The 19,300-nt window shown below is 38.5% G+C and overlaps 1 protein-coding gene across 50 annotated transcripts in view; it reads right to left on the reverse strand.

Annotated features, from left to right (window-relative positions):
* Positions 1 to 19,300, reverse strand: part of RBFOX1 (RNA binding fox-1 homolog 1) — a 1,988,870-nt gene that overhangs the window by 99,021 nt on the left and 1,870,549 nt on the right. For all 50 annotated transcript variants that reach the window (XM_070566832.1, XM_070566855.1, XM_070566844.1 and 47 more), the window contains 3 exons: positions 15,888 to 15,980; positions 14,125 to 14,185; positions 4,876 to 4,929 (listed from right to left, as the gene is read on the reverse strand). In XM_070566832.1, coding sequence (XP_070422933.1) covers positions 4,876 to 4,929; positions 14,125 to 14,185; positions 15,888 to 15,980 — 208 coding nt within the window. The remainder of the gene's footprint in view (positions 1 to 4,875; positions 4,930 to 14,124; positions 14,186 to 15,887; positions 15,981 to 19,300) is intronic.

The raw sequence follows: 19,300 nt of genomic DNA on the forward strand, positions 1-19,300 counted from the left end.
TAGTTCTTGTCATTTTTTTCTCCCCTCTCGAGACCAGAAACTGTTTTTCCAAGAGAAGTATCCATTCAGGGCCCTCTTCTTCCCACTAAAAAATCTCCGCTAATCATAATAGTGTCACCAAGACTATTGCTCATCACCATCTTCAAGGTTTTCAAGTTGATTTACTCTGCATCTCTCTATTTTTTCCTTTAATTGTGTTTCTTGCCATCAGGACCTAACTATGTCTTCGATTGGCATTGCATTGGAAGATCTTTTTCCCTTGCCTATTGATCGCGACTTGTGGAGTAATTTAACTCAATTCCAATTTTCCTCTGCAGGCGAGTGCTCTCCATCCACGGAAGTGAGTTATGTGTGTTCAAGTGGTGCATCTTATGAATCTTGTTAAGCTTTGCCGCCTTATAGCCCCACTGATGGAATATTTAATCACAGAAATGAGTTGGCAGATATGATATACAGTGTGGGTGAGCCGTGCAGTGATCTGGCTGGCAATTGAGAAACGGATGAATTCGCTATTTGTCAGTACCATGTCGACATCTTTGTATAACCTTGTGTTATTTATTTTTATTTTGTTTTACTTATTTAGGAATATTAAAGGTGCTTTCAATCAACAGTTTCGTTGGCTAGATATCTTGATTATCTCTAAAACACACCATTTTTAAAAATCTTTTTATTAGATGGCAGAGGGGATTTCTCACAATGATGGGAAAACTGTAAGAATCCCCTTTGAGGTCTCTTTGTCAAGATTCTTAGAAACACTATTTCTAATTACACTGAATAACTTGAAGCATGCTACTTGAAAATATTTGCAAATAGTCTACTTCTATTAGGTGCCTTTAATTTTATTTAAACTTTAAAATGGAATGGCCGTAGATGCTGGCTAAGCACTGTCTTTGAGACCCACCTGGACTTTTTTTTTTTTGCTTTTTATTGACATATCAATCATTTGTCTTGAGAATAAGCCTCAAGGAGTCTGAAGATGATTAGGCTTAGGAAAAATAATCAATGCTGTTTAGCTTTATAGGCAAACAGACGCTTGTCTTTGGAAAAGATTTATATATGTTCATGGGATATGCTGATTTATGTATGTCTGCTTCTGGAGACTGGCCTTGGATAAGCATTTAAAAGAGTTCTTCTAGGTACGACTTGATAAGAGTTCAGAAAACCCACCCAGAATGAAAGACCTTCCCCGACAGCTTTCTAAATGCTTCCCCTGGAATGTGCGAGCGAGGGAAAGTGCATGTCATAATTTATCAAAGCAAATTAATACTGTTCAGCTAGTAATTAAAGATCCTCATTAAGAGGTGCGACTGCTCTCCCCTCCCCCACCCTCTGTGAGCAATAAAAACGCACTCAGGGCGTCAAGAGGTTACATACGAAAATCAATAACCTGCCATTTTATAATTAAAAGAGAAAATAAATGTTAGGGAAAAGTCCACTAAATTAGGAAAATTACCTTTAGGAGAGATTGAAAATATTGATTTTAATTTACAAAATAGGTGAACTTTTCATGCCCCATTCTGGGAGACAATTGGAGGCCGGGTTGCTCATTCTGCATAAGCTTCAGAAAATCAATAATTATACTATGGGAATATTATGATATTTGTCATTAACACAAAATCTTATATACAGAAATGACAAGTAAGTCTGGCTTTCTATCTCAGGCAGATACAGGGCTGGCTTGCTAAATATCCAAAGCAAATCAATGACAAGGTCTTCATTTCAGCTTTGAGGCACATTTGAAATTGCAAGATAAATCCAGACTATATTTTATAGTTGGGGAAATTTAAAATGCCCCCTAAATTCTTAGTCATGGATATTTAAAGGGATGACATTAATAATTATACCTGGATATGGGAATGAATGCGTTCAACGTCTACATTTTGGATATATGCATTGCAAAAATACAGGTGCCTGAAACTGTCAATTTAAGCTAGCTGGATTCCCAGCATTTGTAGGTCTTCAAATATTTCAAAGGAATTATTCTGGAGCATTGAATTTGCAGTGATATTTCCCCACATTTCTGAATATCATAAACTCTGTCTACCTACATACACACCTATGAAGGCAAAAAGAGCAAAGCTTCTGATTATTAAGGATAGCCTAGATTTGGTAACACAATACACAAATATTCAGATTTCTCAAGGAACACTGCCTTATCCACGCCCCATTATTTTTAGATTTCAGTCTATTGGAGCAGCTCATAGAAATCATTATTTGGTTGTCCAGACTCCTTAAAGCTTCCCCTCACACAACCACCACTTCATACATCTGAATATGGTGGTGGTGGTGGTGGCTGGAATAACCTAGAATGATTGTCTTCTCTTCCTTTATTCGACTGGTTTGGACATAGAGCAGAATCATGATCTAATATTATAGGGGTAGTCAATAAGAATTACGACTTTTAAGATTCATGAAAAATAAAGCAGTATAACCTGGTTGAGGATGCATACCAGGTTCTGGATTTCAAATTCTAGCCAGCTTCTTCCCAGCTGTGAAATCTTAGTCCTGTGATGCAAACTCTTTGAACCTTTGTTTTCTCATTTGGAAAACTGCCATGAGGGTTTAGCTATATTAATTTAGGTAAAGCACGTAGAACAGTGCCTAACCATAGGCAGTACTCAGTTAATATGAACCCTTCTTACGACTTATTCTTTCCCTTCTGGTCCAATCGTCTAACTTCCGCCACTGGGCTCAGGGCTAATTTGACTGGCTGCTATAATGTTCTCAAAGTTATGCAGATTGATTTATTCTAGTATGTAAAAGTCAGAATGAATTCTTTCTTCAGTCCTGACGTCCTCTTAAACACCCACAGATATGCATATAGGTTTGAAATCACATGTAAAGGAGATATTTGGTGTTTTCTCGGTTGCTTGAGCCAAAGATGACCAGCAACCACCTTGCATGGGACCAGAAACATGCACTTTTCTCTCCATCACAATTCACACATTGATACCCTCCATCCTCATTGGATAGCTCCTTGCTTCTTGCTCTTGATACTGTTATTTTGGGGAAAAAACATGCACACATGTGTGTGCACACACGCCTACGGGGAACCTGCCACCTCTTCGTTCCACCCACTTGATTTCACCAGGCAGCGCCTACAGATGCACGGAAGCTGCTGTCCAACTTTCTCTATGCCCTTTTCAGGTTTTTCACGTCTTTGAAGGTTTGGGCAAGGATGCACCCCAGCAATATCTGTGCTCCCTGAACAGAATGCCTTACCCCTGATCCCAGAAATTAACTTCCCCTAAATGGACATGCTGTGAAAGAAAACACTGGTCCCCTTATGAATTAAGAAAAGAATCTCTTAGTCTAGTGGTGGACTCAGAATTCAACAGAATCAGCTCTTGGTTACTTTTCCCTTTATGTCCAAGAGGTGGAACCTTAACTTATTTATTTTTATTTGCCCAACGTTTATATGGTGCTGGCTATGTACCAAACACTCCTCCTATATTAACCCATTTAATTCTAATAAACACCCGTGAGTTTGTTACTACTATCATCTCCCGTTTAACAGATGAAGACACTAAGGCACAGAGAGGTTAAGTAACTTGCCTAGAGTCACACAGCTGGCAAGGAGGGAAGCCAGGATTCGAACCTGGGCTGTCGGAGTGCAGTGTCCACATTCTCACTCCACTATGCGTCCTCTCAGGGGGTGGGTTTCACTGTATAGTCATAGAAAGTCTTATATCTAAGTTTCTTTCCCCTCATGAGAATGAACACAGCTCCGTCACAGTCATAAGTCCCTAGACGTAATCCAGGCTTGTGGCAAAGTTCATGCAGCAGGAGACTGCACATACTAACTACCTAAAATCAGAACTCAGCTACCATATTGGGCCTTCCTAAATTTACTAATTGTTTTTTTTAGTCAAGTTGGTTACTGTGCTGTAGTAGCTGTGTAAGCTTCCTATGTCCCTTTGTCATCTCCTAAAATTGATGCTTAGTTCCAGGAAAATAACAGAAGGAAGACAGAAGGGACAAAATGAGGTGTGTGATTTACCATCAAGAGATCACGAAATGAGTGGATCTAGACCAATTGGTCACGTACTTCTCCTTATTAGAAAGCTAGGGCCACATCAAAGAAAGTCTTTCTTTCAATATCCATGTGACAAATCTACTAAGGTTCTCGGGTGAGTCATGCAGCCTTGTTAACGCACAAGGAGACAACAGGCAGAAGCGACAGGCCAAGCCAAGCAAAAATCTCAGCCACTGTTGCTTCTGGGTTACTCTCTTTCCAAAATTGATGACTATGTTTTCTAGGAGAGTGGATTTCCCAACTGGGTGGTGAGTTGGTGGGTAGCAGGGAAAGGATGAGGAAAGAGACACATTCTTGAAGGCAAAGCAGAGAGAAATGGAATTGCTAAGGGAAACTGATTAATGGAGAAAGAAAGACAATTTAGTTTTTTCTAGTTTTCCAAATAATCCTTCTCTTGGCAATTTCAACTCACCGCCACATTATTGGAATAAGTGAGCTAACTCTCTGCTTTGCCAGGGTAAAAAAAAAAATGCAACCCCAAATGTAAATGTATGGCTAAAAAAGCACATCCAGGCATATTGAAACAAAATGGGCGTGAACAGCTCTACATTTCTTCAATATGCTCTTGAACAGTCTCCATGCTTTTTTGAGGCAAAATCATTGTGCAAGGTCACAAGGAGCAGTGGCTCCACACTTACTCCACAACGTAACTTACATGATTCCCCTTTATTTTTCAAAGGGTTTTAAACACTTTTGGTTTTGCCAAAAAAAAATCATTCATAACTTCTTGGGATAAGGATTTACTTGGTTCAGATTATTTTATGAAACCTGTTCTTTATTGGCAGGCAAAGCACATTTAGAGAAGACCAAAAGGAGTCATGCAAAGAAAAACTCTTTACCTGCATAGAATTCAGGACTGTAGACTGCACCCACAACTGGATTCAATTTCCAGCCTTAAAACAAATAGACAAAAATGTCATTATCATAATTGATGGAACAACCTATTGCAAATTAACTACAAATCAAATGGATTGGTGTTTTTTTAATTTTAAAATTTAGAGGATATATACTTTGGGTATGCATAAAAATTATTTGGAAACTACACATAGGAAAATAGACTCATGCTCTCCTTTGCTATTTTACCAATACAAATTAATGATATGGAAATTACTGACCAGCTCTAGGTGAACCTTTTGAAAACGATGTGGTAATTAATTTTTTACCATATCAATATTTTCTAGAGTCCCTATAATAATTTCAACTTTTTGTCTTCTTTCATGTATCACTGCTAGATAATCTATCACATGTCCCTTGGCATTAAGTTCACAAAAATTTGAAAGCTTGCATAAGCAGAATTCTTCGCAGCAACATATTTCGATAATTGTCATTCCTAATTATGACGCAGAGACTCTATAGAATTCTGAAGTGCTTCTTAAATCCCAAAGTAAATGACATTTATCCACTAGAGATTAAGTGTGGAATACATTGCAGTGCATTCAGGAACCATAAAAATTCTTAATCAATGCACAATATCTAAGGTAACTTTCAAATAACCTGTATATAAAATTAACAGAATCTTGTAATTTTCCAAATGTTCTGGATGGAACATTTCCTATATAACGAATCCTGGCTCATGAGAAACTTTTACTCAAGAAAAGAGTATACAAGAATATTTGCAAATTGAGAAGCTAGCCACATTAGAGACTCATTGGCCTTATTTAGCGAACAATCTCTGAAGAATGATCACGTTTTAGGGTTTGGTGATCATTTCCTGCTCCTGCTGGTAAGTCTTTATGAAAACATCCATTACAGGATTCCTAAAAGACAGAGTAAGACGAGTGTGCTGCCTCTGGATGGACTTAAGAACTTTCTAGAACGTTCTAGAATGTCTTGTTTCTGAGAATTTTCAGGTCCAACTTGACTATACTAGGCAGATTACAGCCCCCGTGATGACCTTAGGTTAGGGTTTTTCATGGGGTTATCCTTGGATTACTTGGAAAGCTTATTGATGGAAACTCCTGGGCCCCATTTTAGACATACAGAAAAAGATGAAATTCTGAGACCCATTGTCCCAATGGTTTCTGAAACTTCATACTGACACCTTGCCCTCTTATATATTAACCACATCTTGTCTTATAGGAATTTCTATAGTGATATAAAAATAAAAGTTACCCCAGACGTTTCAAAATATATGTTTTATGAATGTGGAAAATGACTTCAATTTGACCAATTGAAATTCCACTGCTTCCTAAAAAAGAAAATACTCAATTCCTGAGGACATGGGAACTAATGTCCATTTTCAAGTCATTTGGAGCCTAAGAGAAAGAAGAGCAAACTAGTTGAAAATAAAGCTTCAGGGTTATCTGGACATCTTTAATGTTCCCTTTCTACTCCTTCACAGAAATCTAGAGTTTGTGAAAGAAATCTATAAGGACTCATATTAAATTAATAATTAAGTTATTAATTTATTATTCCTCCTCTTCTTCCCTCTGTTCCCCATCTTACACCCTGCTTATGCCCCTACCTTTTACTGGTGGTGGACGCAGCCAGTTTGGTACTACTCAAGTAAGGTTTTGTTTATTGTATTCATTTTCATTAGCACCCTTAAATAATTCTTTTTGCTCTCAGGGCTGAGACACACCATTCACTGAATGTGGACCCATTGATTAATTTTGATGTAACTCTTAAAGATCATAAGTTATGCCAATGGTCTTTCATTTTCTCAAAGAAACAGACTCCCAAGAGGTATCTAAGAATGTCTAAATCATTTATCTCTCATCTGTCTTTATCTTCCTTATTTACTTGGGCCAAGAAACATATCTATCTCTCTATCCATCTATCATCCATCTATCTGTCTATGTATCTATCCATCTATCTACCTATCTATCTATCTATCTGATCTATCTATCCATCTATCTTTATCACTTATCATCCATCTATCTATATTTCATCTATCTATCTCTATCATCTTGCTAGCTAGCCAGCTCGCTATCATCTCTCTCTCTTCCTGTCTATATCATTTATCATCTATTTATCTGTCAATTGATTGATCAGCTCTTGAAAAAGTTTATCTGATATTATTTAGGTCTCCATAGTCTTCCAGGGCAGGATACTTAGTGCCACTATCTATTATCTATCTATCTCTATCATCTATCTATTTATGTATCTATCTGTTATCTCTGTCTCTCTCTTTCCCTCTATCATCTATTTTCTATCAATAGACCCATTGATTGATCAGCTCTTGACAAAGTTGACCTGATGTTATGTTGGCCTCCAAAGTCTTCCAGGGCAGGCTACTTAATGCCACTATCTACCTATCTACCAGTTATCTACCAGTTTACTAAGTCTACTTATGGAAAACTTTCATTCAACACAAAAATAATAGAAATCAAGTGATACTCTCCCTGATCAGGAGATCTGTGTCATCTCATGTCTGCAAGTATTCATTGAGAGAGGTAATTGATAAGGTCTCTATAAGAGACCAACTGGGAATCTGTCAGCAGCAAAATGAAACAAGACTGCTCAGGTCATCATGGGAACATTAGGGGAAATTTTCCCCTTCTCCTCATCACTAGTGCTTTCTCCTAAACAAGACGGCTCCACTCCTACTGTAGGGAAAACAAAGGCCTTTCTGAACCCAAATTCTCATCTCCTTCCTCTCCTGAAGACTCTTCCTCACCATGTCTTCCTCTTCAGCAAATGGCATCTCCATCCACTTGGTTCCTCCAAACAAAATTCTTCATCAATAATTCCCTGATTCTTCCCTTACCCTCATATCCCATGTACCATCTATTAGAAAATCCTATTGTTTAGACTTTGAAAAGATGTTTCCACTCTCTCTACTTCTCTCCCTCTCCATTGCCACTGTCCCAGGCCAAGACACTTCTGTTTCTTTCCTGAACAAGTCTACAGCAACAATGTCCTAACTCTCACCATCTCCTCTTACTCCTTCTCCCTTCCATCCTCCCTTGCTTCATCCTTTCTATTCATAGTGGCCAAATCAATTTTTAAAAACTAAGTCACCTATCTCATTCTGCTACTCAGAATTCAACAGCTTCTTTCTTAACTTAGAAGAACACAAATTCTTTACCTTGGCCTAAAAGCTCACATGAGCTAACCTCTGTCCACTTATTTTGTACCACTGTTCCCTTCTCTTCAAACCACAATGACACAGGCCTTTTTAATCTTTATGAAACCACCCAAGATCATTCTAGATCATTCTAGATTGTACTCACTGCTGTTCCTTCTACTTGGAGAACTCTCCCCAGTTCTTGACAAAGTTGACCTGATGATATTTAGGTCTCCAATGTCTTACCAGCACAGGCTACTTAACACCACTCACCCTACTCTTTAGAGTTACTACCTGATTCAACTCTTATTTTTCTTTTCTGCATAGCTGTGAACACTACCTGGGTTTATCTCTTTTTCTTTCTTTCTTTGTTCTTAATTTTTTTATAACCATACTCCTTCATTAAAATTAATGGTAAAGTCAGCAGGACTGCCGTCTGATGTAAATTTCCAGCATCTAAAACTGCATTTGGCAGATAGTTGGAGCTCCATAAATCTTTACTTAGTTTTGTTCTAAAGGAACTGAAGGAATAGAGAGCTTTTTCTAATGGACTCATTCCCCTTTGGCTAGGATTCTTTCTACTTCCACCCTCCAATGACCTGCTTCCTGATATACATCTAATAAAGGACCCTTTAAGAGATGACTGTCTTCAAGGGGAAGACGATGAGAATCCAGCCCTTGAAAATCACCTCCACTCAGACTTAGAGAACTCATGCAGGCTTATGTAAATATATGCAAATCACATGCAAATAGCCCCCTAGTCCCTGTGACTCCTTCTAGTACCTGGAAGAGACCCTTGGGATAAATAACTCTGCTGGAGACATGAGCCTGCACTGTCTGGAAGACAGACCAAATGATCCCAGTTTTAATTTCTCAGGCAGTCTGTGTATGTCCCCAGGCCTTGCAAATTCAGAGATTTTGATCAAGGACATTAAACTGAACAATGAGGCTTACGACAAAAGGAGAACAGCTGATAAAACCCACCACTCCTAACCTCCCAGGGCCCTCCATACAACAAGGCAATGGAGCAGAGACCAGACACATGGGGGTCTTGCTCCATATCAGACACATGAGCAGTTTAGAGAAACCCCTCTGTGGCTGGGCCTTGAGGGGCTGCATGCAAATCAGAGCTCTCCTCAAATTTAGCTTCTCAAAGGTCATCTGCCAGCCTTCTTTAGAAAAATGCTGGCCAAGATCCCCAGTGTTAACTATGGCTGTATTTGATGTTAAAAGGCAAGTTTAAATGTGCACACAAAAAATCTGCTCTCATCTTCTCTAGGGCTTTGCCGGGTTGGGTAGCAAAGAAGCACATTCAAGAAAGTACCCTTAAAGACACCACAGGGGTTCCCAAAACTGCACACCAATGCTTTCTAAAGGCATGTTCTAAAGATGCCCGAGACCTGATGGCTGAAATGGTGCAGGAGGCAATGCCCAAAATGAAAAGTGCACATTGTGCACAGATGTATTTTGTTTGGTTCACTCAGTAATTTTTTTCTTTTTTTTTTGCAACATGTATTCACTGCCAACATTTAGATTTCATCTAAAACACAGGATTTCTGTTTCTTTTGAAGCATTAGTAGAAATGGCAACTTTAGGTTAAGACTCCTCCATAGACCAATTTGCTGGGGGTGAACAGGGACCACCCCACTTAACTCCCCAGTTAGTCATAGACACCCCTGCTCCCTAACGTACACCTGGCTTGGAGGCCAAATGTCAGCCATCTTTGATTGTTGCCCTGGGCTGTTTTTTCTTCTAATAGAGAAATATTTTGCTTTTCTCAGTATGAAAATGAAAGACACTCTAAAAAGATGGTGAGTTTTTCAGACCCTCTCTCTTTGCTTATTTATTTTTACCTGCCCTGTTGGCATTTGAATATTTGATCCTTAAACTAGTAGGTCCATCGGGCAATTCAACTTACTATCTACAGCCTAAAAAGGAACACAACGACTGCTTATTATTGAGATTAGTATGTAATTAATTTTTTAGGGCACTTTGTACCCCTGGGATTCTGTTGTGTACTTTATCTCCAGTAATGATTACCAATAGCCTATGGAATAGGTCCCATTATATCTACAGTTCCTACGTGAGAAAACTGATGTGTAGAGAGTTTCTAAAACTTGTCTGCAGTTCAACAGCCAGTGTACGGCAGAGCTGATACAAAGTTCACCTCTCCATATAGTCTTGTATCTTTTTGTGCAGTTTTCATCCTTCCTACGATCTCTAAGAGAAGAAAAGATCTTTACCCAACACTCATGCTTCTCCAACCTCCAGGGAATCCTTGAGAATCAGGTCCTCAACTTGTTTTGCAGAGCAAACATTTCATCTCCAATGAGCACAGTAAAGCCCAACTCCTCTCTGAGGGTTGGCGTCCTCAGGAAAAATCAGGAATACAGAAGAAGCCCAATTCCCTCTTTCTAGAGTGTTCTGAAGGGTAGAGTTCCAGATCCCTATACGTCATTCTACAGTCTTCTCTTACAGCCAAATCCAAATGTCCTGGGAAATGGAATCTGCATCTTCCATGATGTTATTAACTATGGCCCTCTATTGCAGAGCCTCCTAGCCATGTGCCTCATTGCATTTAGGGGCCAATCTTACTCATTACTAGAAACTTTGCAGCTGCTTAAACTTTGGTTGGAAACACAATTGAAGGAACGCATGAAGGTGATGCTGGCATTGATAGCTACATTTCACCATTGCAGGACGACCTCAAAATTTGATGACTCTAGTAATGTATGATTTTGCTGAAGCGTAAGTTCGATGGTCTGTGAGAGTGAATTAGGTAGCTACTGAACGAATCTCCCTGATCACTTAATTTTCTTTGTTCAATATGACTTCACTGATCCTCTTTTGTTTTCCCGCAGCTTTATTGAGCTATAGTGGACAACTGAAATTTGTATATATTTAAGGTATTCAACCCGCTGATTTGATATACCTATACTTTGTAAAATACTTGCCACAATCAAGCTAATTAACGTATCCATCATCTCACATAGATACCACTTTCTTTTTCTGTGGTGATAATATTCCCTTTTAATAGAGTCACTCTTGTTAAGGCTCTGAGAGGGCCCCCTATATTTTCAGTTATGTTATATTGCAATTTATGGGAAAATTTATTTGTAGTGATGATACGCATGAATTAAAGATTGGAAAAGCTTCGAGAACTGCTTTTCTTTGAATACCAAAAGTCTCTGTGATGTCTTCTGTAGAAGCCAACTGTCTTTACGTCATTAGGATTTGCATTTGATCTTCCAGTCAGTTCCACTGTGACTGTCCATCTACCCTTGGGTACCATGCTCGGCCCATGAGACAGGATAAGCCTCTGAGTGTCTCTTTTTCCAGGTGCATGGATGAGAGACCCACATGGCTTATTCCTGAAAAGGAAGAAAACATGGCTACCTGGAATGGGATGTGGGGTGTTTATGCCAACATCTGGCAGGAATTTGGGGCTGCATAATTAATAATCTTTTTGTCACGTAACTGATTGTCATTGGAGTATAGTTCTGGAAGATGATGGGGCGGAAGTGATGCATTCATACAAGATCTTGTTACTCCATAATAAAAGGAAAAGAATTCACCAATTACTTCATGCCATCTAGCCTCAGCTTTTGCATCTTAAAATAAGGATAACTATATTATCTTTATAGGACTTCACGTGGGCCCATTGCATTTATAAAATACTTAACATAATGCCATACAGTCAGTGTTCCAGAAATGTTGGCTATTAATGAATGGGCTTTGAATTGTGTCCAAAAATCCCACAGGTTCAGTTTTCAGCCTCTGGGTATGACATTGATCAATAACTCTTTCTTTAAAATAAATATGCATACATATGGCTTAAGGAACAATATTTGACTTCCCTTGCTTCATTTTTCTCATGTAAACAGCACACACGAGCACCTATGCATATGCATGAGAACATGCGTGTGCACACACACACACGATGGCTACTTCATAATTAAAGAAAATGCCCAATAGTCTGATTGATGTCATCATGTATTAACTCTGGCAAGTTGCAGAGCTAACATTTTTACTCAGGTAGAAAGATTCTTGGCACATAATTCAGAGGTTTGCTTCATTTCAGCACTGGGCATTCAAAGTCTGTTGTGGAAATTTTCTATACCATTTAAGGAGATGTCTTGGGTTGCTGGAGCTGGGAAAATGGATCAGCAGAATAAATAATTCTTCTGGTCTTTCAACTTAGAGCCCTATTATACTGAGGGTACATCTCTGCTTAACGGTGGCCCTTTTAAAAATAAGAACAAACCGACTTGGCCAAATTGGTAGCCATTGGCGCAAGAAAGAAGAAAAACATAAATAGAACTACCAAATGCTAATACTATCTTTTACAGCAGTAAAATAAACCTTGAATTTCAATCAGTGTGGAAAGTCAGAATCAACCTTAATGGAATATTACATAACCACTACAAAGAATGATTTTGGTCTATATGTACTAACATTGAAAGGACTCAATATTGATTTACAAAAGCCAATTGAAAATGGCATGTACACCACAATACCATTTTTATAAAAAGCACGTACACAGTACTGTGAATACTATAAATATATACTTACTATATTCATATATATGCATAAAAATACAAAATAAAAGTATAGGTAATAATCTGTAATAGTGGCATCTTCTGAGTTGGGAGGAAGGAACCAAGTTGGCAGTGGCGTTATTCAAAATGTATTTTGGCTTTTTCTTTAATGTTTCTTTTCTTTTTAAAATGACTCTGTATTTCCATGTTTCACACATAATTAAAATGTTAAAAATGGAAAATTCCATACATTTTCCCGTAGGATGGTAATAAAATTATATTATTTTTAAAAACCCATGAAACAAAGAAAAAATATCTTTCGTCTGACAATTCAACTCAACCATTAGCATTTTGGCATTCTGACTACAATAATTTAGTTGAAATCATACTCTACATGTAATTTTTTATTTTAGAATTTTTTATTCCTTACGGGCCCTTCATAGTGTTCATCCTGCTCATTTTAATGGGTATCATACACCACTAAGCATACATATTCTAACTTACTGCATGACTTTCTAATGTTTGATAGAATGACGTATGCAATTAGCATATCAGCAGGTTTCCCCCCATATATCTTAAGAGAGATTTATCCTGAGAGGGAATAAAGAATCCAAATGTTTGAACTTTTTTTTTTTTTTTTTGAGGAAGATTAGCCCTGAGCTAACTACTGTCAGTCCTCCTGTTTTTGCTGAGGAAGCCTGGCCCTGAGCTAACTTTCATGCCCATCTTCCTCTACTTTATATGTGGGATGCCTAACACAGCATGGCTTGCCAAGCGGTGCCATGTCTGCACCTGGGATCCGAACGGGCAAACCCCAGGTCACTGACGTGGAACGTGTGAACTTAACCGCTGCGCCACCAGGCCAGCCCCCTGAACATTTTTAATGACTCATCATATATGTTGTGAATTCTTATTATGAGGAGTTTTGAGATGGGTTCTGGGTTAGTAAGTGCAGAAGTGCACTGTCCTGAATGGGTCTGCAGTGCACAGCAACATCCTCACGGGGCCCCAAAGGTCACCACCAGGCAACACAGAGAGGAGCGAATAACGTACTCATGCATTCTGCCGTCACCATGGAACTCATCGCGAGGCACCCTCCAAGCCACTTCAAAAGCCTAATAACTCCAGAGAAGACTCAAAGCCAGAAGCAAATTCTGCAGTTGCCTATCCAGAAATGATTAGTGATCGATGAGGAGGGGGTGATAAAAAAAAAAACGCCCTCCCTTAACTTACTATAATAGCAACAAATTAAATTACCCAACCAATCCCCAAATAATGACGGTATCTCACCCCAAATGGGAGTTATTCCGGAGAGACTGGAAGAAGGGCACACGCGCCTAACCGGAAAACTAAATTTGCCTTTGTTGTGAAAATTATCATATTGATTCAGGTGGTTCACCGTAGCAGGTCAGCAACAAGGACACAGGGGCCATGCTGAGGCGCACATGGCTTGTTGAAACAGATCCCCTTGTTAAGGTACTTATAGATTCAGAGTTATCAGCAGTAGAGACGGTTTCTTGTCAAAGGCCAATCTCACTTACCGTTTGTATAAGGGTTGACAGTCTTTTTATTTGTCATTACACGTGCTGTGGCATTATTTACCTATGTACATAGAAAACGCAAATGAGCACAAGTTCCAGGGCCAGCTCACACTTCAATTAGTTGCATGCATTATGACTGTGATTACTTATTAAAGAAAAAACTAAAATGCATTTTAATTTATAAAAGGCAGTAGGTGCATAACAAAATCATACATTTTATAATTACATTTACTTCATAACCATTTTAACTTACAAATCATTTCAATAAAGCAATGTCATATCATTTAAAAGTTTAATAAGGAGACAGTAAAAGCAAATTAAAAGGAACTGCATAATTGAAGATTTAAATGCATGCGTGTACTCCATGGTAACACAGAAACAAGAAATATTTTTTAAACATAAAATAAAGTTCATATGAAGGAACATGCAGTGGAGTAGAAGAGGGGAGAGACAAGGTACAAGAGCACATAAATGTCAAAAAAAGGGACAAACAAGTTTTAGCCGTGTGCAACACTGTAGGAGGGAAGAACCATCCGGGAAGCAACATCTAGCATTCAACACTTGGAACAAGAGCCTTTTACATCGCAAGAATTAACGAAATCATTCAAGCTTTAAAGTCACAGCTAACAAAAGGATAAAAGAGAGGGTGCATTGTTTAACACAATATGGAGTTAACGATCTGAGTAAGATGTGCACCGGTCATGTCTCAATCCAGTCAGAGCCTCCCAGGCTAGCTTAGAACGTACACTCAATTACAGGCGTACCAATATCCAAAAAAATAGAGCATCAAGAAAACTTAATACAACAAGTCAAAAAAATTCACGTGGTATATATATATGTATATAGATATATCAGCACTAAATACGTGAAACGGCAGATGGACTTCACCACTTACCATTCACCGCCATCGCCAGCATGGGTTTGTATACAGTTACCATGGTTACTGAGAGTTTGGTGAGGGGCCTAAGCGTTATCGTCGAGGGGGGAAAATGAAAGGCAAAATATGCAACATCTTACTCCAAAGACTAAAGCATTTTTAACTGGTATTTTTTTTTTTTTCAAGTTTTAACAAATATGACCCTGTGGCCACGTTGAGGGAGATCCAGTGGTAGAAAGAGTAGATTCTGAGTATTGGAATTTTAGCATTTTTTCAATGCAGGGGGGCCAGATATGGAACAGGAAATCCTTTTTGGTCGTTCACTTTACTACCAAAAGAATACAAAGATTCAAACTGGCTTCTTTAAAAAAAAAAAAAAAATGAAAGGTTTAATGACAAAGACCTCTCATTTTTTTTTTAAACAATCATTCTTTCGAACGCTATTTCTTTGACAATTTGGCTTAATTTGCACACCACTGTGGATCCCTCGTCAACCCTGCAGTGGAAAGAAAAAGAAAAGAAAAGAAGAAACTGCTCTGTATTTTATTTCGTTTGGCCACACTCTCTCCACTGTTTGGAACCTATCGCACCCATTGACTATAAAACACAGAAAAAAAAAAAAAAAAAAAAACTTTCAGATTAACCTTTCTTTTGTCTCACTTTTGCCATCCACCTTTCAGCAGTCATAAGAGTAACATAATAAAGTAAAATTAAAGAAAAAAAAGTAAGGCCAGTTTTCCTTTTTATATATAAATATATATATATATATAAACAATGAGAAGGGGGAGGGTCACATACAAGACAGAATGATGCATCTGAAACGACGAATGAGCGTGAAGCAGACATTTATAAAAAAGATGTAAAGGAAAATATTTTGGACATGCACCTCGATTTTACGGCCCTCTACCACGGTGCCGTGTAATTTCTCCCTCGCCCTGTCCGCATCGGCACTATTTTCGAAAGTTACGAAACCAAATCCCTGCATGCAGGAGGGAGAAGGGAAAACAACATGCAGATTATTATTTCAGTCAACGACCACTGTGTAACGTTCTCTTGCTTTAATTTCTATGTCTTGTCCTGGCTTCAGTTCTGTAACATGCAAATTAGAGAAATTATAAGAATACTAAGATGTGCAATAAGTAAGCGACAAATGTGAACAAGATTTTTTTTTTCTGTCACCCGTTAGCTGTAACCCCTGAAGAATTCAAAGAATGATACCCAAAATACCTTTCTAAATGTCACTACAGAAGAAAATAAATCTAACGGAAAGAAAATGAGATCAAAATAAATTTACAGTGTCTTCACAGAGAAGAAAATGAAATAACGAGGAAAAAATAAGGGAACCACTTTCTTGACATGCAAATTAAGAATAAAAGAAAATAAAACATGTGCACGAAATTCAACAATGAATGCCAAAATCTTCTAACATCGCCTAAAGAGTCATGCCGTGTGGTTTTAAGAACATCTCTTTTTCATGCAATTTTAGGGTTATTTGAAGTTGTCAATTCTACAGCCTTTACTCCCCAAAAATAAAAATTAGAAGCCTAAAAAAAGGAAAGACCTTTTTTTATAATAAATCTTAACCTCTTTGATCTAATAAACAAAATAATCACATGAAATGAATAGAACTAAACATCAATTGATTAATAATGCAAACAGTTCAAGTAACATTTTTTAATATTAATAACTTCCCCCTCCCCTCAAATAACGTACATGCTTCTGAATCTGTCAACTTTCCAGACTACTTTATCAACCGAAAATGGAAATGTGTATTGTAAAGTTCTAAGACAGAATGCTGGTATTCATTTGTCATATCAACAGGTCGAAAATAAAGACGGTTCGTTAATAGAATGTTATTTGTAATAACACTCTGAGCCATTCCTCTTTTATTGATAGATAACAAATAGGCCCTTGTCTTCACCATTGGCATATTTTAATATCTCAGCCACAAAAAACAACCCCACTAAACATTGTCAAAATCCATCTTTTTTCTTCACTGACACTGTTCCTAAGAAGAGTAACAGAAAATATGGCACATTATTTTTAAAACCCTTAAAAATATTTGTACATCTTGTTCAGAAATATACACCAACCTTTTGAAACAATTCCAGTGTAAATTTGCCCAGCTCATTCTGGTTTTCACAGTGCAAACTGGGTGAAATAACGCAAGGTATTGGGATCCCTATTTGCACCGGGTGGAAGTTCATAATGGTGGAGGTAAGCTTTACGCTTACTTGGGGCAGTATGATATTCTGCTAAACTAATAACATACACAGTTATTACAAATAACAGGTGGTCATAACCAACTAGTGTTAACCACCAATCCCTCACTAGGGCACTAATGTGATCTCTGAAGCTCAGGCTATTTGAGAGGTGTGCCCAATGATCTGCCTCAAAGAGAATCTTCCGTTAATCTGAGCTCATCCGTAGCAGGCACCAGCTATGGATGCATTCAAGCTAGAGTAGCTGATTATTTGACACGATTCTATAGAGAAAAAAAATAAATGTCTTTACTGTGTGGGTTAGGACAAATTACCTTTCATAATATTTCTCATAGCGAGGATCTGTGGTTAGGATAGGTCTAAATTATTTCATTAATATAAGATTATATGCTCCATGAGAAGGACCATGTTGGATATTCAACTATACCTCCTAGCTGAATGGTTTGGAAATAACAGCTCTTCGATGGGCAAAAGACAGAATTGGAGGAGGATCGCTCTATTTGATGGTTCTGATTCTTGGCCGATGGGTCCCACACTTAGATGTACATTGGGAGGAACTGAGGAGCATATTAAACATTTAGATTCCTGAGTCCTGCCACATATCCACCAGATCAGAATCCCTGAATGGAGCCGAGAAACCTGTTTGCCAAAAAAGTTCTCCGTATGGCCCAGCAATTGGCTTTCCACGGCCCCTTATATCACTAAGCACCATCAAAAGAAGGTTTTGGTTCACTGTGTGAAGGAGAATATGATATTGCTGATTTCTACAGAGCAACCTATGGAGCAGCATGAACTTTTTGAGGTGAGTATCTACCTAAGTTATTTGCATCTCAGGTGTAGGGTACAGCCAAAATCCCATAGTGAGATTCTCTTTTTCACCTCTAAGCCTAGCTCTCTAGCATCCACAGCAGCGTGAAACATTTGATAAATAATAAGAGAAACTAGGATGCTAGCTGTATCGGGATAGGTAGTTCTCTCACTAGGCAAAGAAAGAAAGTTCGTAGTCTGAGTCTCATCAATGGGGGGCTTGCTGGCATCACTGCTGTCTATAGGCACTAACAATCATTCTTACCACAGCACTGGGAAGAACGCAGCCAGGTGAAACTCAACATTCAACCCACCAGTCTAACCTCATCTCAAAGAATCAAGTCATCACCAATCTAATCTAAACCCAAGGCAAACTACATTGGCCTAAAATCTGTATTATGTATGACAAGGAGAGAAGAAAGTGGAAATAGAAACATATTTTGAATCCCAAGGAAAGTTCACAAACTACAAAGGAAGTACTCCACCCTATTAAGTTCTCACTTTGTTTTGAAGTAAAGATAATCTGTTGATTCTTTTTATTAGTATTCTTACTCCCATCATTTTTTGCTAAACTTCTCTCTTTTTTTGAGCCGCTGGATACTTCTCCTTTCAAGCTGCTGAGATGACTAGCTGAGATTTGATGAGTTGAGTTCATCGAGAGCTTGCTCCAGAAACAGTCCCCCAAATACCAAAGGGACTTTCCAACCCGTTCCACTGGACAATCTCACCTCTCACCGGGACGAGAAGTGATATGGCCTCCCTGGGTCTGAAGATCACCAGAATTCTCACCAGGGAGCTATGCCATAAACAGAGACCATAACCAGGCCATTTTCAGGTACCCTCTCTATCAAGCACAGGTGCTGGGCAACTTTGAAGGAGGTGCTGAGGCTGTTTGTTTTGACCTCTCTCAGGGTCAGAATTTTGTCTCAAGGAAACTGCAACTTGCAGTTCTTAAAACTATTCTGAATATTTTTATCTCAGCATTAAAAAGGGGACCAGAACATGCACATTCAGGGTTGGCCTGGAGAGCATAGGAACTGAGTGCAATGCTGGTGTGTAACCTCTTAAAGATCAAGAGTGCATGAGGAGCTACACGGAGGGGCCTCAGATGCTCTCTGAATGCTGGATAAGAACTCTGCTTTCCAGGTTTCTTGGAACAGAAGGGTAAAGCTGAGAGAAGGCACAATGTTGCTGGAGAAGGGAATCTGTGATGTGTGCCGCCCTATGACGAGAAGGCAAGATCAATAGACCAGATGATAGCAACCCCAAG

This window comes from Equus przewalskii, chromosome 12 (genome assembly GCF_037783145.1).
Source record: "Equus przewalskii isolate Varuska chromosome 12, EquPr2, whole genome shotgun sequence".
NCBI classification, from domain to species: Eukaryota; Metazoa; Chordata; class Mammalia; order Perissodactyla; family Equidae; genus Equus; species Equus przewalskii.